The sequence below is a fragment of the Ovis aries genome, chromosome 4 (assembly GCF_016772045.2).
Source record: "Ovis aries strain OAR_USU_Benz2616 breed Rambouillet chromosome 4, ARS-UI_Ramb_v3.0, whole genome shotgun sequence".
NCBI classification, from domain to species: domain Eukaryota; kingdom Metazoa; phylum Chordata; class Mammalia; order Artiodactyla; family Bovidae; genus Ovis; species Ovis aries.
Genome location: NC_056057.1, coordinates 6,576,343 through 6,599,865, shown reverse-complemented (window position 1 = coordinate 6,599,865; position 23,523 = coordinate 6,576,343). Strand labels below are relative to the sequence as shown.

The following is a 23,523-nucleotide window of genomic DNA, read 5'->3' as shown; positions in this document are numbered from 1 at the left end:
AATATAATGTGATACTTATATTTCTGTGTCTGACTTACTTACTTAACTTACTTTTCATAGGTCCATATATGTTGCTGCAAACAGCATTTTTTATGGCTGAGTAATATTCCATTGTATATATGTACCATGTTTTTTTAAATCCATTTCTCTTTTGATACACACTTAAGTTGCTTTTGTGTCCTGGCTATTGTAAATAGTGCTGCTACTTAACAGCAAAGGATACATGAACACTGAGGTGCATATAGCTTTTCAAATTATGATTTTCCCCAGATATATACCCAGGAGAAGGATAAAGTATTTTTTATTTAAGGTACATATACTGGTTTTTTACCAAATGCTATCATTGTACACTTGGCAGACTATAGTACAGCGTAAATATAACTTTTACATACACTGGTAAACCAAAAAAATTCATGTGCTTTGCTTTATTGTGATACTCACTTTATTGTGATGATCCGTAACCAAACCTGCAATATCTCTGAGTATGCCTGTGCAACAAACAGCAACTACAAAAATACCTAGTAAGGAAGAAGAACTGGATTTCCAGAGTACTACATAATATTACCTATAAAAATCCAGTTTTCAACTAAAAATATGAGTCATGTAATAAACTAAGGAAGCATAGTCACAGGCAAAAAAAAAAAAAAAAAGCAATCAATAGAAACTGTCTCTCAGGAAAGCCAAAGTTTGAAGCTATTCTCTCAGGAAAGCCAAAGTTTGAAGCTACTGGACAAAGACTTTAAATCAATTATTTTAAATATGATCAAAGAACATCATGGCTTTAAAAAGGTATGAAAATGATGTCTCTCCAAATAGAAAATATCAATAATAGAATAGAGATTATCTTAAAAAGAGAAATTCTGGATTAAAACGTACAATAGCAACTGCAAATTGACAATAAAGAATAAACAGCAGATCTGAGCAAACAGGAGAGAAAAATCAGCAAACTTTATGATATATCAGTGTGAGAGACAGGAAATCTGAGAGACAGAACAATAAACTGATAAAAACAGTTTTCAGAGACCTCTGGGACACCATCAAACATGTTAGTGTATATACATATGTATACACACACACACACACACACATATACACACACATACATGAAAGTCCCATGGAATAATGGAGAGAAAAGGACAGAAATAATAGCACTTTACCGAACTGATGAAAAACAATCTACACATCAAAGAATTGGCAACCCACTCCAGTACTCTTGCCTGGAAAATCCCATGGACGGAGGAGCCTGGTGGGCTGCAGTCCATGGGGTCACGAAGAGTCGGACACAACTGAGCAACTTCACTTTCACTTTTCACTTTCATGCACTGGAGAAGGAAATGGCAACCCACTCCAGTGTTCTTGCCTGGAGAATCCCAAGGAGGGCAGAGCCTGGTGGGCTGCTATCTATGGGATCGCACAGAGTCGGACACGACTGAAGTGACTTAGCAGCAGTAGCAGCAGCAGCAGCATAAATTAAAGAGATCCACACCTTAGACACATCATAATCTACTGTGAAAATCCAAAAACAAAGAATCTTGAAACCAGCAAGAGAGAAGCAACTCACTACATACATTTGACCCTCTATAAAGTAGCTTACATTTCATCAGAAACCATAATGAAACAGCAAGTCTGAATAGACCTAAAACTTCCTTCAAGAAGTCCAGTATCAGTTGAATTCACTTGTGAATACTGCCAAACAAGTAAAGTAGAATGAATACTTCACAAACTTCCAAAAAAAAAACAGAAGAGGAAGGAACACACCCAAAACACAACCCAATTCATTTTATGAAGCCATTACTGCTCTAAAACCAAAATCAGACAAAGAAAGCTACAGACCACTTTTCCTGAAAAATATGTACATAATAATCCTCAAAATACCAAACCCAGCAGCCAGAAAAAGGGTTATACATAATAATCAACTCAGATTTATTCCAGAAATGCAAAGCTAAAAACTTTGTAGTTCAAACTACAGAAATCAATCAATGCAATACCTTATTATATCATTATAATGGACGAAAACCACATGATTATCATAGTATATGGATAAAAGCATCTGACTGAATCCAACACCCCTTCACAATAAAAGCAGTCAACAAACTGAGTGCATTCATGGGCACTCAGTAATGTCTGACTCTTTGCAACCCCATGGACGGTAGCCCGCCAGGCTCCTCTGTCTATGGAATTTTCCAGACAAGAATACTGGAGCAGGTTGCCATTTTCTTCTCCTGGGGATCTTCTCAACACAGGGACTGAACTAGTGGCGGGTTTTTACTAGCCGAATCACTAGGAACAGTTCTCTTGCAACAGAAGGGAACTTTCTTAGTCTGATCAAGGGCATCTACAAAAATTTACTGCTAACATAGTACTTAATAGTTAAAACTAAAGCCTTTCCCAGCCCTCCAAGTTCAGGAACAAAGGGTTATCTGTTAACAGCAATACTGAACTGGAGGTTCTACCTAAAACAACTGGCAAGGGAAAAAAAGGCATTCAGATTGTAAAGGAAGAAATAAAACTACCTCAATTTGCAGATCACATGATATTATATGCATACAATTTTAAAAAAACTCCCCCTACCTCCTGTTAAAAATAGAGCTAATAAATGATTCAGCAAGATGAAGGATACCATATCAATTTGCAAATCTCAATTATATACAATTCTATACAGCAGCATTGAGCAATCAAAACACTAAATTGAGAAAAACATTCTATTTACAGTAACACAAAAAAAACTTCAGGGATAAATTTAACAAAAGTAGTACAAAACATACACTGAAAACTGTGAAACATCGTTGAGGGAAAGTAAAGAACACCTAGGGCTTCCCTAGGGCTTCCCGTGTGGCTCAGCTGGTAAAGAATTCTCCTGCAATGTAGGAGACCCGGGTTTGATCCCTGGGTTGGGAAGACCCCTGGGTTGGGAAGACCCCTGGAGAAGGGAAAGGCTACCCACTCCAGTATTCTGGCCTGGAGAATTCCATGAACAAAGACATTCCATGTTCATGAATTGGAAAACTATAGTGTTAAGGTGATAATACTCCCAAAATTGATCTACAGTTTCAATGAAATCCCTATTAAAATCCCAATGGGTTTTTTTCCCCAAAACTTATAAAGCTGATTCTAGAATAACATGGAATTTCAAGGGACCCGAAGGAACCAAATCAATCTTGATAAAGAGAAAACCTGCAGTACTCACACTTGATAATTTCAAAACTTACTATAAAGCAACAGAAATTAAGACAGTATGCATGGTACTGGCATAAAGACAGATGTAAAACCATAGGAAAAAAATTTAGAGTCCATAAAAAAACATACATCTATGGAAAACTGTTCAACAAGGGCATCAAGACATTCAGTAAAGAAGGAAAAGTTTCTTAAACAAACGGTGCTGGAACAAATGAATATCCACATGCAAAAGAATGAAATTTGACTTCTGCTGCATACCATATGCAAAATCCAATTCAAAATAGATCAAAGGCCTAAATATAAGCACTAAAACTGTAAAATTCTTTTAAGGAAATGGAGCAATAACACTTTATGGCTGTTGATTTAGCAAGTATTTCTGATACATGACTCCAGAAGCACTAGTACCAAAGAAAAAGTAGAAATCAGATTTTATCAAAGTTTAAAATGTGTACTTTAAAAAGCACTATTAAAAAGTGAAAACACAATCCACAGAACAGAATATTTGATAATGCTCTAGTATCCAGAACATATTTTTAAAAAACACTCTTCCATCTCAATAACATAATAGACAACCACATTAAAAAATGGGCAAAGGACTTGAAAAGGCATTTCCGTAAAGAAGCTATCCAAGTGGTCAATAATCACATGAAGAGAGGTTCCACATTGTTAGTTAAATATGGAAATGCAAATAAAAACCACAATGAGAATCCACTTCACACACACTAGGATGGCTACAATTTTAAAATTTGGACAATAATCAACATTAATTTGGATGCTGGGAAATTTGAATCCTCACAAATTTCTGGTGTCAAAATACAATAGTTCAGGCTCTTTGAAAAATAGTTTGGAAGTTCCTCAAAATGTTAAACAGAGAGTTACCATATGTCCCAGCAACTTTACTCTGAGGTACATACCCAAGAGAATTGAAAACATATGTTCACATAGAACCTTGTCCAGAAATGTTCATAACAGCATTATTCAAAACAGTCAAAAGTGGAAACTTCCTAAATATCCATCAGTTGATGGATACACAATTGTAGTATATCCATTCAGTGGAATATTATTCAGCCATAAGTGAAATACTAATACATTATACAATATAAATGAACCTTGAAAACACCATTATAAGTGAAAGAAGCCAGACACATCACACAGAGTGATTGCACTTAAACGGAATGTCCAGAATGGGCAAATTCATGGAGGCAGAAAGTAGATTAGTGGTTTCCAGGGGCTAGATTGTGACTATTTAATGGGTATGGTGGTGTTGTTTTTTTTTTTTTTACAGTGATGAAAATGTTGTGAAATATCATAGTGCTGATGATTTCACAATCTGGTCAATACACTAAAAACTACTCGATTGGATACTTTATATAAGGAAGTTTAAAGCATGTGGATTTACCTCAGTTAAAAAAATACAAAAAAGTTATAGATGCTATATCTCATGTTACTACTGTAAAGTCTTATTAATCCAAAATCTTTACGATATATAGATCTCATTTTTAAAAAAAATTTAGCATAAGAACTGCATACACCTAATATTATGTTTATTATACAAGCAAAAACACTGTAGGCAACTTTAATTAGATAACTTTTAGAAATAATTTATTTTTGTACTTTTAAGCAGTTACAGCAAACAGAATTGGACTATATGAATCTAACTCTGTAGAAACAACTTTAATCCATTTCCACAGAAGGAAAAGGGCCATAGGAGACAACAATATAGGGAACATTAGTTTTTGGCAAAAGATTGACAAAATTTAAAACAAATGCCATTTACTTTCTTACACTTACTGATAATTTATTAATACCTGGAATATTTGGCGATCCCACTATTTTCACTGAATCTTGGGGCAAGTGAGCATTTCTTGGTAATCGATCCAAATATCCAACTATCAAAAAAAAAAAGAAATAATCAAGAGTCTGGTTCACCAGAAATTTCAAAACATTCAAATAGCACACTGCCTTACAATATTTGATGTTTGTTTAAGGGAAGCCATAAATCAACATCTGACAGCTGGTACCTGTTCCAGCTCCAATGAAATTAACATACCCACCACTTCCCCTATTTATCTCAGCTCCAACTTTTTCTACATCCACTTAGAATACTCCCATTTTTAAAAATCCAAATCCCCACCCTTCAAGATGCACATCATAAGTCCTTCCTCCCGCAAACCTTCTGTTTGCCTTCCTCATTCTTATCTCTTTCGTACATCATCTGCAACTCACTCTACACTGTATCACAGTTCTTCATGCATAGATATAATTTTCCTTATTTCACTATAAGCTCAAGAGTAGGATCAATGTTTGTGTCGACTTATCAAGAATTGGTATCTTTTGGCTGCCTTCATCCTATTCTGCCCACTCCCTTTCCTTTGGTAACCACAAATCTGATCTCTTTTTCCATGAGTTTGTTTTTGAAATATAATTAATCCACAACACTATGCTAGTTCCTGTTATACACATAGTGATTTGATGTCTGTATAGATTTAAAAATGATCACCATGGTAAGCCTAGTTATGATAAATCACCATACAAAGATATCACGTACTATTGCCTATACTCCTCGTGCTGTATATTTCAAACCTGTGGCTCATATATTTTGCAACTAGAATTTCATACCACTTAATCTCCCTCACCTATTTCTTTCCTCCCATCTGGCAAACATCTGTTTGTTTTCCATCTGCAACTTTTTATGTTTTGATGTCTATTCGTTTTTTTTTGTTTTTTGTTTTGTTTTTTTTTTTTAGATTCCATATAGAAGTGAAATCATGCAGTGTTAGTCTTTCTCTGTCAGGCTTATTCCACTTAGCATAATACTATCTAGGCCAAAATCCATGTTGCTCACAGATGGTAAGATCTCCTCATTTTTTTATGGCTAAGAGTTTACTGTATGTACATATATCTTCATTATCCATTCATCTGTTGATGGGCTCTTACGTTGTTCCCATATCTTGGCTATTAAGCAGTGCTGCAATGAACACAGGGGTTCATGTACCTTTTCTAATTAGTGTTTTTCTTTTCTTCAGATAAACACCTAGGAGGGATACTGTTGGGTCATATGGTAGCTCTATTTTTAATTTTCTGAGGACCCTCCATACTGTTTTCCACGGTGGCTACATCAAATTTACATTCCTACCAAGAATGCACAGGATTCCCCTCTCCACATCCTCTCAAACACTTATTCATTGCCTTTCTGATCACAGCCATTCTGACAAGTGTGATGTGAAATCTCATTCTGTTTCTGGCTTGCATTTCCCTGGTGATTAGTGATGTTGAGCATCTTTTCACATGCGTACTGGCCATCTGCATCTCTTCCTTGGAAAATGTCTATTAGACCCTCTGCCTTTTTTCTAATCAGGCTGTTCATTTTTTGATGTTGCATTGTACAAGTTGCTTGTATTTTCTGGATATTAATCCCTTATCATATATATTCTTTGCAAATATCTTCTCCCATTCGGTAGGTGGCAGTCAAAAGGTGCAAATTTCCAGTTATAAGTAAGTGCTTGGGATGTAATATGCCATACAATAATATAAATTATGATAAATATATGAGTAATGTAATTAACACTGCTGAGTTATATATGAACCATTGAGAGAATAAATCTGAAGTTTTAAACACAAGAAAACAATTTTTCTCATTATGTTGTATACCTTAAAATTATACAATGCTGTATATCAATTATATTTCAATGAAACCAGAATAAAAAGTAAGTTTGTTAAATCTGGAGAAGACAGGAATGGGAAGCAGAAGAGGAAGCTGGGTGATACTAGGAGGGTCTTTGTAAGTTATGCTTTGACTCTGCAAAAACCAGCAAGTAAATAAAAGCTTAAGAAAAAAAAAAAATCTGTACCAGGCACTGTACCTCGCACACAGCAAATATTAAATAGCCATTAAATATGATATTGTTCAGTTATCCTTGAACAAGCAAATGTGATGGACACAGGTGTGTGCACAGAACAAGCGGGAGAACAACAAAAAAAATGCAATATAACTTGGACCTAAGTCCTCTTTGTTGTTAACAGAGAGTGGGTATAGCACAAAGAAGAATATGGTATTCAAAGTCAGATGACCTGGATTTAAATCCCAGTTTCCACTAATGAGTGTTTGGAAACTCACTTAAAACTCCAGGAGCTTCAGTTTTCTCGTCTGTAAAGTGAGATTAAATTCTAGATTTATTGCCGGAACTAATGGACTATTGTACAAACTATAAAATGCTACATAAACGTTGCCTTCACTATTCATACCTTACATATTAAGATACAGCCTTCTTATTTTATGTCTTCTACCCTCAAGCCTGATCTTGTTCTTGGATCAAAAGACACACAAACACACACAGTCGTATCTAGTACTAATATAAGATCATGAGCCATGGTCAGGAAGCATCCTTCTACAGAAGTAACTAAAGGCTATTGGCTATTGCAATGACCTTTGGACACCTAACGCCAAGACTCTGGCCTATTTTGTAACATCTACTCACTCCATTTCTTTCCATTCTCCTCCTATCCCTGCCTGCGTATGCAGCCCTTCCTCACTCAAATTCTTGGTGGGATTCTTTTTTCATCACCCCTTATCTCCACAACTTTTATCTAAACACACCTCTTTTATCCTTTCTATGATTCAATTCTGGTTGAAACGTTATTAAATATTTCTAAAAAGTCTAAAACTTGAACGCAAAATAACGCAGCCAAAACCTTTCTGGTTAAATGACGACCGTTTAATTAAGGTCTCCCTTCAATATCTTAACTGTATTTTGAAAACGTGAAGAAGTATCTCGGATTTCTGGATACAAAGCAGGAAACAAATGGCGACAGCAAAATATCAAAACTTTAAAGTCCCAGGCTTTGTACTTTATAGCTAAAACCAACAGATGGAGCTCCAGGTCCACGGGAAGTGACAAAGCCGCAGGATGTCTGCTGGTTTTGAAACATACTTAAAATCCAGAGCGCAGAACATCGTGGAAAGCTGGGAAAGGAGGCGTGGGCTGATTAGGGGGTTATTAACAGCCCATCTGACTTCAAGCCTTGAGCGGTGGGTGTTTCAATAACCTTGCCCATCTACACATAAATGTGACAAGTCCTTGGTTCCTGAGCACTTACATCTTATTACATATGGGCGAGACCTGTGATACAGGCTTTCCCATCAGAGGGCGCACGTGTGACACACAAAAATCTCCGGGAGCTGCGGCCCCGCGCCGCCCGCCGCCGCCTCACCTGACGGGGGCGCCCAGAGCACCAGCGCGGAGACCACCAGGACCACCGCGGCCCGGGAGAGCGGGGAGTCCGCGGCCCGGGCCCGCCGCCAGCCCCGCCGCGCCCGGCCCGGGGCCGAGGCCTCCATTCACACGCCGCCGCCGCCTGCCGACCGTCGGCCCAGAAGGTCGTTAGGCGGCGCGCGCACACCCGCCCGACGGAAGCTGAAGGAATGCGGGCCGGAAGGATGGCCGGAAAGAGGGCGGTCGTTTCCGGCAGGGCGGGGGCGGGGCTTGGCAGGTAGGTTAGGCCACTGGGCCTCGTCTGCCCGACGGCGTGGAGGGTCTCTATGCTCGTCTTCGGGACGTCGCAGCAGCTCAGGGAATCTGAATTGCGTAGGTGACCTATGGAAGGTTCTGGAGCCAGAGAAGAGTCGTGGGCCTCGCAGTTCGCGGGCGTCCGTGGGCCGAGAGACTGCCTGGCCGAATCTGAGTGTCGAGGCCAGACTCGGCCTGCGGAGTGAGTGTCCGGGAAGCGAGTGCTGGTGCAGCCCCAGAGGGCTGCCTGCTTCTCCCGACCTTGGCTGCTGCTACCCTCAGATGTACTGGCCCCACACAGCAGGCGAGAGTGGAAGTGGACCCTAAGCCCCCAGAAGAGCCTGGGTGGGAAGAACGGGGAAACAACCTTATATGGAATTGACCACATGCAACATTATCACCTGAGTTTAAAAAGATGCATAAAACCACCTGTCGCCCCTAAGTGGGTTGTCGTTTATAGCCAGAACAAGTTAGAGTCGTCTGCATTTCTGCAGCAGAAAGGATTTACTTAACATGAGCAGAGTTACAATAGAAGCAAACACGCAATTAACTCAAACACTTGGATGAATGGAGTTTAAGCAACTGAAGACATAATGCCTAATAACCATGTATAGGAGGAAGGTATGAGTGAACTAGAATGGACTGAAAGCCATCTCGGTGTCCATTGCACGGGAGGAATCTCAAACTGACAGCCTAGCCTCCACTCTTATTTGGTAGAGTGATCCAGTAGTGATACCTTCGGGTGTATCTTTGTTGCCCCACAGGTAGACCCCTTGCTGTCTTTCAGCTAGACTGCTTTACATACTGTATCAAAAGAGCTAGGATTGTGTCTGTTCTGCAAATATTTTAACTTCAACTGCTGGGCTAGTTCCTGGTATAATGTAAGCATTCCAGAAGTCATACACTTTTGAAAAGGAAACATCTAGTGAAAAAGGAGTGAAGAGTTCATTTGAGACCAGGACCAGGACCACGATGGAGACATTTCTTAAGGACTACTTCTGAAGACGTCCTTGGTTCTTATTAGCAAAGGGAATTGAAATTTCTGCATATTCCCTGGATTTTCTGGCTATATTTATGCAGGTGTTAATAGGTTAAATGTATGCAGTGCAGTTTATTCCACTGAGTAGATTCACTTCTTTAGAAATGCTTGCTAATCTGTATAAACTCCTAAATTGAATTTTACCTGTCTAGGCATATCTTAGTAAACAGAGACCTGGATGATTTAGATCCAACCAGCGTTTTGGTCAAGGTCTTCCTCTTGTTTGAGCATACCTAGAAAACAAATTTCAGTGAATAATACTCAATAAATCACTGTGTTTGGGTATGTATTCCACTAAGGCTTTTTTTAACTTTTATAAGCAAATCAACCTGCACAACATGATTTTTAGCAAATGACCTTGGACTGTGGACCTCTAGTAAATAAAGGGTAGAGAAGACTATCACGCCATGAAAAATCCTGGAATCTCTATTTTCTGTCTTCAAGAATTTGCTTCAATTCACCAGTCCCTCCTGCCTTAGTCTGCTATGTAAATTCCTAACATTCAACCTGAGAATATGAAGTAATATTGGAAACCTTAGTTAATATGTGGTGTGATTCTAAAGATGAAAGCTGATTGCTGAAAATCAGAAGTAGGTCTGTCATTTGTATTTGCATTTTTTATTCCAATAAGGATAGTGTGAGTTTCATGCCCAAATTCTACTGTCTGGAAGTCCTTTGATAGCTGTTTTTGTGCAAGACCAAGTTACCTAGTTGAAATGAGCTATTAAATGAACAGTGTATTGATGATGTCTTTTTTTTTTTTTTTTGCATTGAGCTAATAGCTGGTGCGAAATGAGTTTAAGAACCTCATTGCTCTTACTGTGTCCATCATAGTAGAAGAAAGGTAAGTAAGGCTAATGTAGGACATGTAAAAGATGATAAACCCATGCTTTGATTATAAATTTAAAGTTTCTTTAAAAATTAGATATATTGATTTAACTGTAGTGTAATATGTGTTCATTTTTTGCACTTCTTTTTAATTTACATTTGTATAGGTAGCATGTTTTGTAGTTTATTATATCTATGAGGTAAAATACTTAAAATATATGAGAGAATACTTAAAAAAATATACTGCCTCTTCATTAACTGCTCTATTTATACCCTTTACTGAATATCATTTGCTCATAAAATATCAACTTATGGAAGAATTGAAAAATAAATGAGCACAGTTTTCCTGAGCAGTGCTGAAGAAACTATCATGGAGGTTTTACTAACAAGTCTGTTTAATTGTTTTTCCTAAGAATTACATTATAATGTATATAGTGATACAGTGTGTTACCTAAGAATTAAATTATGCTGTAAATAGTGATACAGTGGGTTAGAGTTCTAACTGTTGCCAAGCAACATGGGCTCTGTTTTTTATTTTTTTCTGTGCTGGTCCTTTACTTTAGTGGAGAAAAAATATTTGCCTTAAAAAAACCCTACTCTATTGGCATTGAGAAAGCCAAATCAATAACTCTTATTAGTTTAACCAGTCCTCAGTGATTAAAAATATAATAGTTTTTTAAAGAGAAAGAAGCCATCAGAAACAATTAATATACTGTCAATCCACAATTTTAAAGTGAGAAGCCATGGATACATATTCACAGCTTATACCTGGAAAGATAAGTATCTCTGAAGGATCCTTCCTTTCAAGAGCAAAGGCTGTTGAGAACATAGATTACCCCCACTACTGTGCTCTCTTAAGAAAACTGAACATGCCTTTTGTGAAAGGAGTTGAGGACAGACATGACTATGGCAGAATGGAGAAGAAATGCAACCCTACTTTTCTTAAATTTCACCCTTATCCCCCTTCAGGCCTGCCAGACTGTCATTTACACTATCCATATCCCCCGCCGTATGGGCCAGATTATCCATTATTTCCACTTCGGGATGATGTACCCTTACATGATGCCTGTTCAGGGTTTTTGAGTCCTGGTGGTGATGCTGACCTAAAGCCTGGCGTTGGCAGGACCATACCAAGCCTAGTAGATTTCAGCGATGTGAAACCTCAACATCGAGTTCCCAGGCCAGACACAGGATTTCAGACGACATTAAAAAGGAAAACAATTTTATTGGAAGAACTGAAACAGGACAGAAGATGGAATTCCAGGGCAGTACCAGACATTTCCATCAGAGCAAGACTTGGAGGTAAATGAAATGATATGGGCTTTGTAATTTTTAAAACTTTCAGATGACAGAAGAGCATGGATCTAAGATTCGTTCAGTACTTAGCAGTTCATTTGACATAAAATTGTAAAGAACCAATTAAGGAATTCTTATTTTTAAATTACAGACTGTAAGGAAAATGTAGTAAGAATGATAAGCTTTTTATAAACCTGTTTGTAAAAAAAGTGGTTTTCAAAATTGCATTCATTGGTGTAAGTGACAAACACAACGTGTATATCAGATAACTTATTCTAAACATACAGATAACCTAATTTTGCCACAAAGGAATATATTTAATTCTGATAATTGCATATCATGCCACCTTATCTGTCTCCCTTGGAAGAAATAAATTTGCTGATGATTATCAAAAAGTTTACACGGGCTGAAATACAGTGAGAAAGTAGTGGAAAGTAAATTTGAGGGTCTGGTAAGAACCAGAGCTGAAGAGAGGCAACCCCTGCATAAATTACTCGACGACAGCCCTGGAGGCAGAATTGATGACAGTTACTGACAGCTGCACCTTATGGGTTCTCTGTAAGACCCCCAGAGAGTGGCACAAGCCTGGTCCAGAAGTGCTGAGAAACGCTTTCAGAGAAAAACCACAGGCAGTGTTCCTGTATGGAATGTGTCTCACAGGCAGGGAGTGAAAAGAGATTAACACGTTTGAGCGTCTGGGAAAGGAAAAGGCCAGGTGCTGTAGCAAGAGATGCTGAGCCTGCGCTAGCCTTCCGGGGCTGCGCCCACTTCCCTGCTCCTCTGGAGGACCCAACCACAGACCAGAGGCCTAGGGAGGCTGTGTGGAGAAACTGTGACATCACCATTTTTCGGGGCAGTGGGAACTCAACAATTCCTGCCACTCCTCCATAAAGAAAAGCCATAGGCACTTGGGACCAGGAAGGGAATAAGGGTAAAGGCGAAAGGTAGTAGCAGTGCAAAGCCCCACACAGAGTGGTCCCAAGCTACTCCCTCTGGATGCCTACTTTTAAATGAGATAAGAGCCCTTTAGTGAGAGAGAAGTGCAGGATAATAGTTAACACTTGTAATGTGCACTACAGTTGTGGCCTCAGCAGGTGGGCTTGGGGACATTCCTTAGTTTGGAATTTTCATGCAAATAATGCATACGAAGTTCAATACCTTTTTTAAGAAAGAATTATTTTTGTTGTTGTTCAGTCACTTGGTCATGTTTGACTCTACAACCCCATGGACTAAAGCCCACCAGGTCCCTCGGTCCATAGGATATCCCAGACAAGAATACTAGCACGGGTTGCCATTACCTTCTCCAGCAGATCTTCCCAACCAGAGATTGAACCCACAATTCTTTACCACTAAACCACCAGGGAGGTCAATTATTTTTTTATAATTCATTGGAAATACCATCTAGGGTAATAAAATATTACAAGAAGCAAATGCACTTCACACCGAAGGAACCACTGATGAGTTCATGTCAGTCTCACAGCCTTAGTACATTTTCACTGATTCTGCGCTAGTGGCCCAATTCTCTGTCAAGAAAGGAGCTTGAGTTCAGTCTTTTGCTAATGTTTTAATGTATAATTAAAATAGTCGTTGTCAAGGACACTTCTTTAAAGGAATCAAAATTATTTTTCATTGTCCTATTTTAGACAAGTATGTCACTTTGCTTGTAAACAGAAAATCACAGCCTAGTGTAATTTTTAAGAACATTATTGTTGATTTTGGGGGAGGTGACTTTTTCGAAGAGTGCACTGTCAAAAACATTCCAGTACATTAGAGGTTGAAGGAATAATTTGTTAAGGCTAACCTATGACTAACACAGGGTTAACGGATGTGCACTGAGAACCAAGCGTAGAGATCATCTAGCCTCTATGTCACTGCTTAGATCAATACAATAGAATTCAAAAGATAGGCTCTAGAGTCAGACTGCTGCTGCTGCTGCTGCTAAGTCGCTACCGTCGTGTCCGACTCTGTGAGACCCCATAGACAGCAGCATACCAGGCTCCCCGTCCGACTATCTGCACTCAAATGCTGGCAGAAAGCTTACTTGCACTATGACCCAGGAACCATTGCTCAACTCTGTACCTGTGTATCCTTATTTGTAAAATTGATATACTAGTTATACTTCATAAAATAATTGCAAGGGCTATTTAATGTTATTCATGTAAAAATATCTGACAGAAAGGAATGAAACAACAACATTTGTTAGATGTTAGAAAGTTAAGCAAAGTTCAGAATTTTCAGTTCCTTTGTATGTAAATTTTCTTATAAAATTGTATGAATTGAATTAACTAAAGATAGGCAAAGGACTTAGCAAAATTCATGGAACCTAGTAAAGCATTTAATTAATAGTAGCTGTTACTGGCTTCTAACAGTTCAAAGAGCAATCAAAGTTTAGGGATTGCATTCAATATAATTTGTCCTATGTTTTCAACGATGTTGTGGATTCTGGAAATAATCATTAATTATAAATAATAAGTACTTGCAGATTTTAGCCAACCTAATATATACAGTTTCTCATACATTCTGATAAACAAGGATATCTTATCAGAATTAATTATATCACATTCCAGTGGGCTTTCTTAGACATCAAAGCAAGATCCTGAAAGGTTATATTGCTGATTTTTTATCCTATTTTAACCTCATCTAGATGTCTAACTTTGTTCAGTTGTTTTTTCGTACCTGGTTCCATCCTGTCATGGGAGCCACACCTTCATAGCCTTATCCAAACCTAATTACTTCCCAAAGGCCCCACCTCCAAATATCATCATATTGTTAGTAAGAGCTGCACCATGAATTTGGGGTACACAAGACTTCCCTCGATAATCACCATCTTAACCGTTTCTAAGTGTGTAGTTTATCAGTATTAAATGTATTATTGTACAACCATCACAACTGTTGATCTTCATAGCTTTTCATCTTGCAGAACTGAAATCTATGTCCATTGAACACAACTCCTTACTGTCCCCATTCTCACCTGCTAGCAGTTTACTTTCTGTCTCTGAATTTGACTACTATCCGTACCTCATATGAGAAAAGTATACAGTACAGATCTGTTTATGTTTTCTGTTTCCTTATGATTCAGTCTTGGTAGGTCACGTGTTTTTAGGAAATTTGTCCATTCCATGCATATTGTAAAGTTATTTGGTATGCAACTGTTGATAGTACTTTCTTATAATCCTTTTTATTTCTATAAAATTGTTGGTTCAAAATCTCAGGAGTTCCTCAGGTGAAATACAGAACTGAACCTTTACTCAAGGGCAAAGAGGAAGAGGCAGACAGCCCAGATGGGTGGGTGGCAGGTTAAATGAACAGAGAAATTATTTATGGTGCTTGTCATAGGTGCCTCAAGATGAGTAGATCTCCACACCTGCCTGCCAGAATCTTAAAGCCTACATAGAAGACTTGACAGGGCTCAATCATGTACACTGTGGCCTCAACAACCATATTCTAGTCTCTGCGCTGTATCGTTGAAACAGCTCCAACTGTGCAAACAGTGGACAGAACATGCATTCTATGGACAGAGGAGGGGACTAGGAGCCTTGGATTGCCTGAGTTCAGCTCATGGGCCAGTGGGTGGTCACAGCCTCTCAATGACCTCCTCCAACAAACATCAGCTGTCTGATGTTCCCCTCTTTCATTTGTAATTTTAGTTATCTAAGTCTTCTTTCTTTTTCTCTGAGTCAGCCCAGCTAAATGCTTATCAATTTTGCTGATTTTTTTCAAGAATCAACTCTTGCTTTCATTGATTTTCCATATTATTTTTCTATTATCTATTCTATCTCTGACTTAATCTTTATTAGTTTGTTTTCATCTGGCTTTGGGTTTAGTTTCTTCTTTTGATAGTTTTTTTAAGGTATAAGTGGAAGTAGTTGATTTGAGATCTATTTCTTTTTTAATATAAATGTTTATATACCTATAAGTTTTCCTCTTAGCATTACTTTTGTTGAATCCCATAACTTCCATCGTATTTTTGTTTTCATATGTCTGAAGATAATTTTTAATTTCCCGTGTTATTTCTTCTTTGACCCATCGGTTTTTTAGGGGTGTGGTGTTTAATTTTCATATATCAATTTTTTATTCTATTTCATTTCATTGTTTTCTGGTTGTGATCAGAAAGTATAGTTCGCATGCTTTTGGTCCCTTTAAATTCACCGAGACTTGCTTTGTCCCCTACAGTATAGGCTAGAGAAGGTTCCACATGCACCGGAGCAAAATGTGTGCTCTGCGTGGGTGTCCTGTTGGTCAGAGTGGTCTGTATATGTCTGCCGGGCCAAAGTATTGTTCACGTCCTCTATTTCCTTACTGATCTTTGCTTGGCTGTTCTATTCATTATTGAAAGTAGAGTTCTAAAGTCTTCAGCTATTATTGTACAGCTGTTTCTCCCTTCAAGTCTGTCAATATTTGCATCATATAGTTGGAAGGTCAAATGTTTGGTTTATAGAAATAGAATAGAGAATAGAAAAATAGTAAAAACAAACAAACAAACAAAAAACTAAACCTAAATTTGGTTCTTTGAAATTCACCTGCCTTTTGCTATATTTGAAATTCACCTACCTTTTGCTATATTGAGAGAGAAAATTTACAGAAAATAACTTACAAAAGGTATTATATGTGTATATATATATATATATATATATATTTTAAAGACCTAGTATAACCATTAGAGGACAGATAACACATGAATTTTAAAAATACATAGAATAGCCCTCAAATCTTTCTTGTAATGTTTTGGTTTCCTTAAAGGCAGCGTATTATAGAAATACTTTATAATAAAAATAAAGCCTATAGGAGAATAGTGTTCATGATAAACTCTTCCAGACTCATAATTTTGGGTTACACAGAAAACCCATTCAATGAAAAAAAAATCACAATTTTGAACATGTTAAATATCTAATAAATGAGGAAATACTGTAGTGCTTTCCTTGACAAAAGACTTAGATATGTATTTGGTATGAAAGTGGTGAAGTGAGAGTGTGGGTTTTGAAGGAGAGTGTAATAGCTGTTCCCAAAAGTTCTTTTGGCAACTCACCCCCTTCTGATGTGTGCTTGCTGCCTCTCTTACCATGAAATGAGGTCTGTTTCCTTCTCACCTTGACTTTGGTCTTGGACACGTGAGTGGCTTTCACCAATAAGATATTAGCAAGTGTGATGCAAGTGGAAGCTTGGTAAGTACTTGCACGTTGAGATTGGTCCTTTTGGAATTCTTCCCCTGAAGTTTCAGTCACTATTTTGTGAGAGACCCAATCTAGATCCATAGGAAAAAAATAACAGGCACTGGTCTTCAGGCCCAGCCTAGCTCATAGCTAATAGTCAACACCAACCTGCCAGCCATGTGAGTGAGGTCATTTTGGAGCTTTCCAGCTGTTGGAGCTATGCCATATCACATAGCTTAAGAATCCCAGGAGATGATGAATGGTTGTTTACATGACCAGGTTTGGAGGTGTTTGTTGTGCAGCAGTAGATCCTGAAACAGTAAAAGAAAGGGCATCATCACACTTAGATGCAAGTGTGATGCCCCTGAGGTATTAATACAGTGTAGCCGTAATTCATTGCCCTGTTTACTTCTGCTGCTGCTGCTGCTGCTAAGTTGCTTCAGTCGTGTCCAACTCTGTGCAGTCCCATAGACAGCAGCCCACCAGGCTCCCCCGTCCCTGGGATTCTTCAGGCAAGAATACTAGAGTGAGTTGCCATTTCCTTCTCCACTGTTTACTTCTACTCTGGCTTAAAATCAAAATTTTAGTTTTCTTATTTTTCTATTTTCTTTTGTTTTTTTCTAAGCATCTGGTAAAAATGACTTCAAATCAGAGGATACCAAAAAGTGCCACATGTCTGCTGTTGGCATGAGAATCTTCTGGAGGATTTTCTTTGGCCCGCTGAGTCACAGAATTATCATTCTCAAAACTGAAATGATTGTGGAAATCAGCATTGCCTCTTGGCCTCTTGCCTCTGCCTCTGTATTAATTTCTCTTGCCACTGTAACAAACTGCCACAGACTTAGCAGCTTTAAATGAAACACATTTATTACTCACAAGTTTGTGGGTCAGAAGCCACTCTGTTCTTTGTTTGAGATCCAACGAATGCACAATCAAGGTGTACTCTTTGTTTATGTCTAGAGAGTCTGGGGGAAATCTGCTTTGGGGTTTATTCCAGTTGTGCAGAATTCAGTCCCTGACATCTGAGGCACCTGTTTCCTTGCTCTTTGATGTCCAGGGGACACACTGTGCTCCTGGAGCCCTCTCACATGGCCGGCTCCACCTTCACAGTCAGCAGTGCTGTTAAAGGCCTTCTCACATGCTACTCTCTGACTTCCCTTCAGGATCCACCAAGGGTCCCGATTCTCCGGCCCTACATCGCCACTTCTCTTTTCAGATTCTGTCCTGAGTTCCTTGGTGAAATACTGACTGAATCATCATCATCATTATGAAAATGGCATTGCTTCTGTAGGTACTAATAGTGTTACAGTTCCTAATTGATAATTAATAAAGATGTGAACTTCATGCCAATTTGCCAGTTCCTTTAAATACAGTTCTAGTTTTTACAACTGTGACAGCAGTCATTAAAGGTGAGGAAAATAAGACTCAGAGGGGGTCAAATAATTCATGAGGTCACACTGGCATCTTAGCCAGGAAGTATATATGTTATTAAGCCCTAAAAATTGCAGCCCTCTATTATAGAGCTCCACCAGATTGGTATCCATGGTAACCATGGTACTCCTGTGTTATCCCAAACCCCTCTAACTATGTTTAAACATCTATGTACTGTCCATCTAGCCCCACATTTTAACATTTTAGTTTCATTGTCTGCCAAGTTAGATTAATTTATGGGGCAAAGGTAAACAGTTGAAAAGTTAAAAGTGAAAGTTGCTCAGTCGTTTCTGACTGCAACCCCATGTACTGTACAGTCCTTGGAATTCTCCAGGCCAGAATACTAAAGGGGTAATCATTCTGTTCTCCAGGGGATCTTCCCAACCCAGGGATTGAACCCAGGTCTCCTGCATTGCAGGTAGATTCTTTACCAGCTGAGCCACCAGGGAAGGCCAAGAATACTGGAGTGGGTAGCCTGTCACTTCTGCAGGGGATCTTCCTGACCCAGGAATTGAACCAGGGTCTCCTGCATTGTAGGTGGATTCTTTACCAGCTGAACTCCCAGGGAAGCCCCAAGCTAAAAAGTAGAGGACCAAATTAGAAGCCCCCATGCAGTAGGAAAAGGATCTCTGTGGTACAACCATTATCTACACCTATGCTAGTCTCCTGTCCAAACCAGAGTAATTTGCAAAGTTATCAATCTCTCTGATTAAGGACTTTCTAATGGCCATCTCTCTGAAGGTTAAGTCCAAGACTTTCATGTCCTGACTTTGGCTGACCTCTTTCGTTTATCTTCTACCATTCACTGGCTGCCGTTTCAACATGTAGCTATACCCAACCTTCAGTCATTTATCATAAGAGTTTTGATATTGTTCAGCAGGTCTAGCCTGCCATCACACATACTGTTCCTCTGTCTGGAATGACTCTACTTCCGCCACTTCCATTGTTAACCGAGTTGTAATCAGTTGTCAAATGAAGTCAGGTCTTTGTGTCAGAAAGATGTTCCTAACTTCCTGCAATCTGGCTGGATTAGATGTCCCTCCTCTGCACTCCCTCAGCACTCAGAGCTCAACTATCATTAGAGTTAGCACATTATACTACATCACCTACTTGACATGTCTGTTTTTCCATTCGTTCATGAGCACCTAAAAACCAGGAACCCTGTTTTCCATCTTTAAATATTCATCCTCTTTCATTTATGGGGCAGTAAATATTTGTTGGAGGCAGCTTTTATATTTGCTAGTCTCTTATCATGAGGTTGAATTATCTACATAGTAAACTTCTTTGTGTCACCACCATCTCCAGCATGTCTACATGCACATATACAGACTAATAGTACCCAAGAGATCTCTTACAATAATTAGTATCAGATAATTGTACACTATTATAATCATCCAAAAATACAAATTTCAGAGCTGGTCTGTTCTCAGTGAGAAAAGTTTGTAGATAACCCATTGAAAAATAAACACCACCTAAGTTCAGCTTTCTAGTAGAAAACAGTTCTGGTGGAAAAATAAGTTTCTGTTGCATTTTCTTTGTATATATTTCATATATATGTACCCAAACCACATACATTTTTGTTTTCAGGTTGGACGAGCCCACTGAAAGTTACTCCTTCCCAACCGCGTCATGGAGAACACTCAGTAAATTACCCATATACATTTGATGAGGAAGCAACATGTACAGTAAGAATTTCTTACTAGATGGGTTATATAATATTTGTAATCAATTTATTTCATTGTGTATTTGGTATTTTATGTCCTGTAAGCAAATAGCTATCATCCTGAGCAAAGTAAGAGAGAAAGAGAAATATTGTTGATAGCACTTAAAATGATACAAATGAACTTATTTACAAAGCAGAAACAAACTCACAGACTTAAGGAACTAACAAATACATGGTTGCTAGAGGGCAAGGGTGCACATGCTGTCATGTTTAAAATGGATAACAAATAAGGACCTATTGTATACACAGGGAACTCTGCTCAGTATTTTGTAATAACCTAAATGGGAAAAGAATTAGAAGAAGAATGGTACATGTATAATGGAATCACCTTGCTATATACCTGAAACTACCATAGCATTGTTAGTCAACTAGCATATAAGTTGTTTTGTTTTTTAATAGCTACCATTTATAAAGTACTCCTTCCTTATCTATCAGGCCCTGTGCAGAAGTTCACAGTCATTGTATAGTCTCATTGTCTGTGCATCCCTACAGCAACACTATGGAAAAGGAGTGAGTAGTGGATGATGGTACGTTCAACCCAGGCCCCCTCTGCTGGCAAGCGCACCCACCCTAGTAGCAGCGGGCAGTGGACATTAAGTGTCTGACGGCCGCCAGCTGGACTCAGACTTGCCAGTGACTGACTTCCTTGAAGAAAGAATAAAGCTAGACTTCAGCTGAAACCACATTACCAGTAGTGTCCTTTCCTTGTTGTATTCTGCACTTCACCTGGAATACTCCTACCATGTATTAATTGAAAAAGAAATGTGTTTCAGTTCCTGCTTCTAGACAAGACAATGTGTTTATCTCATATTATTTGAGAAAGCTGAAACCCAGTGATGTAAAGCAACTGACTTGACCACAAAGATAAAGTCAAACTTTAAAACTGGATATATTTCTGAATCTTCCTATGTGGCTTTAATAGACTCTAATTACTTGGAAACTCCTCCAGAGATACACAGATATGACATGTTTCTTTTTTTAAGTGACTTTACTGAGGTTTATTTTACAAAACATAAAACTTGCCCATTTGAAGTATTCAATTCAGTGGGGTTTTTCTTTGGCTATCCACTGAATTGTACAACCATTCAGTTCAGTTCAGTCACTCAGTCGTGTCCGACTCTTTGCGACCCCATGAATCGCAGCACGCCAGGCCTCCCTGTCCATCACCAACTCCCGGAGTTCACTTAGACTCATGTCCATTGAGTCAATGATGCCATCCAGCCATCTCATCCTCGGTCGTCCCCTTCTCCTCCTGCCCCCAATCCCTCCCAGCATCAGAGTCTTTTCCAATGAGTCAACTCTTTGCATGAGGTGGCCAAAGTATTGGAGTTTCAGCTTTAGCGTCATTCCTTCCAAAAAAAAATCTCAGGGCTGATCTCCTTCAGAATGGACTGGTTGGATCTCCTTGCAGTCCAAGGGACTCTCAAGAGTCTTCTCCAACACCACAGTTCAAAAGCATCAATTCTTCGGCACTCAGCTTTCTTCACAGTCCAACTTCCATACATGACCACTGGAAAAACCATAGCCTTGACTAGATGGACCTTTGTTGGCAAAGTAATGTCTCTGCTTTTGAATATGCTGTCTAGGTTGGTCATAACTTTCCTTCCAAGGAGTAAGCATCTTTTAATTTCATGGCTGCAGTCACCATTTGCAGTGATTTGGGAACCCCAAAAAATAAAGTCTGACACTGTTTCCACTGTTTCCCCTTCTATTTCCCATGAAGTGATGGGACCGGATGCCATGATCTTCGTTTTCTGAATGTTGAGCTTTAAGCCAACTTTTTCACTCTCCTCTTTTACTTTCATCAAGAGACTTTTTATTTCCTCTTCACTTTCTGCCATAAGGGTGATGTCATCTACATATGTGAGGTTATTGATATTTCTCCCAGCAGTCTTGATTCCAGCTTGTGCTTCTTCCAGCCCAGCATTTCTCATGATGTACTCTGCATATAAGTTAAATAAGCAGGGTGACAATATACAGGCTTGACATACTCCTTTTCCTATTTGGAACCAGTCTGTTGTTCCATGTCCAGTTCTAACTATTGCTTCTTGACCTGCATATAGGATTCTCAAGAGGCAGGTCAGGTGGTCTGGTATTCCCATCTCTCTCAGAATTTTCCACGGTTTATTGTGATCCACACAGTCAAAGGCTTTGGCATAGTCAATAAAGCAGAAATAGATTACCACAGTCTAATTTTTGAACATTTTCATCACCACCCCCCCAAAAGAAACATGTCTATTAGCAGTAAAGTTATGGATATCTTCAAGGAATCTATTTCCATTTTTGTAACTCTTATATTTATTCCTTCCTAAAGTTGATCTGCCTAAATTTATCTGTAGCTTCTCAAGTTGACTTCTCCTTTTCCCACCTCTCCCTTTGTCTTTTCTAATTCTACTACCAAGAGGAATGGAACGTACCTCCCACAGGTCATCAGGTATACTAGGGTGTATGGCCATGGAATGAAAAGATTACTCAAAATATATGTCACCTGTGTCTCCTTTACTCAAGATACCATCCACCCATGTCAGGACTTCATGTCTATTCTTGTGTGCATTTTTTTCTATAAGAAAATCATGGCATTAAAATGGGGAGGTTTTCCCTGTTTTGAACTATTCTAAATTCAGATGAAATGGAGAATTTGATTTCTCCATTTGATTTCTCCAAAAGGAGAATTTGTATTTGTTAATTTTGCTTATTCCATCTCCAGACTCTTCAAAGAATCCATTGCTCCTTCTGATAATCCTGTGAGAGCTTCAAAAGGGGACATTATTATTGAAGGCACTGATGCTTTTTTTTACCCATCTAAGGCTATAAATTTATGACAAGGCTATATGCATTACCTAGCTATCTATTTTAGAATTAGAATTCTGAAGTTCTTGTCATGCAAAAACTAATAAAGCATACTTATTTAAACTTAAGCATAGAGTTTTATGTCAAGATAAATTTTGATATTTTCCTACCAGTAATAGAAGCTAACTAAGTAACATGGGACAATATTTCCAATGGAAATGACTAGATTAATATTTAATTTTTTAATATAAAAAAGCTAATAAAATGGAGAGAAATTACTGAACCAATGAAAGGTTAGAACCTTTAAAATGTAAGCCAGCACTTAGGGTCACTTTGGCCTGATAGGAATTTGCTGCTCGGAAAGGGGAAACTAATCTAACTGAACATTTGCTAGTCTCATAGGTATAAGAAAGAAATTGTACTTGGCTAATGCTATGGTTTTTCCTGTGGTCATGTATGGATGTGAGAGTTGGACTGTGAAGAAAGCTGAGCGCCAAAGAATTGATGCTTTTGAACTGTGGTGTTGGGGAAGACTCTTGAGAGTCCCTTGGACTGCAAGGAGATCCAACCAGTTCATTCTGA

At 38.6% G+C, this 23,523-nt stretch overlaps 2 protein-coding genes across 7 annotated transcripts in view; one reads left to right on the top strand and one right to left on the bottom strand.

Moving 5' to 3' along the window:
* Nucleotides 1-8,601, bottom strand: part of ZPBP (zona pellucida binding protein) — a 153,606-nt gene extending 145,005 nt beyond the window's left edge. For 5 of the 6 annotated variants that reach the window (XR_009600318.1, XM_015095179.4, XM_042248361.2 and 2 more), the window contains exons 1-2: nt 8,389-8,601; nt 4,986-5,066 (exon numbers count right to left, since the gene is read on the bottom strand). Coding sequence is in view for 4 of the 6 variants with exons in the window: in XM_015095179.4 (XP_014950665.2) it covers nt 4,986-5,066; nt 8,389-8,515 (208 nt within the window). In the remaining 2 variants the exon portion in view is untranslated. Of the gene's footprint in view, nt 1-4,985; nt 5,067-8,274 lie in introns of all 6 variants that reach the window. The other variant, XM_042248363.2, reaches the window with a different exon arrangement.
* Nucleotides 8,602-11,294: 2,693 nt separating this feature from the next.
* SPMIP7 (sperm microtubule inner protein 7) overlaps nt 11,295-23,523 on the top strand; it is a 64,211-nt gene continuing 51,982 nt past the window's right edge. The window contains exons 1-2 of the mRNA XM_004008193.5: nt 11,295-11,853; nt 20,016-20,113. Of these exons, the coding sequence (XP_004008242.2) occupies nt 11,295-11,853; nt 20,016-20,113 (657 nt within the window). The remainder of the gene's footprint in view (nt 11,854-20,015; nt 20,114-23,523) is intronic.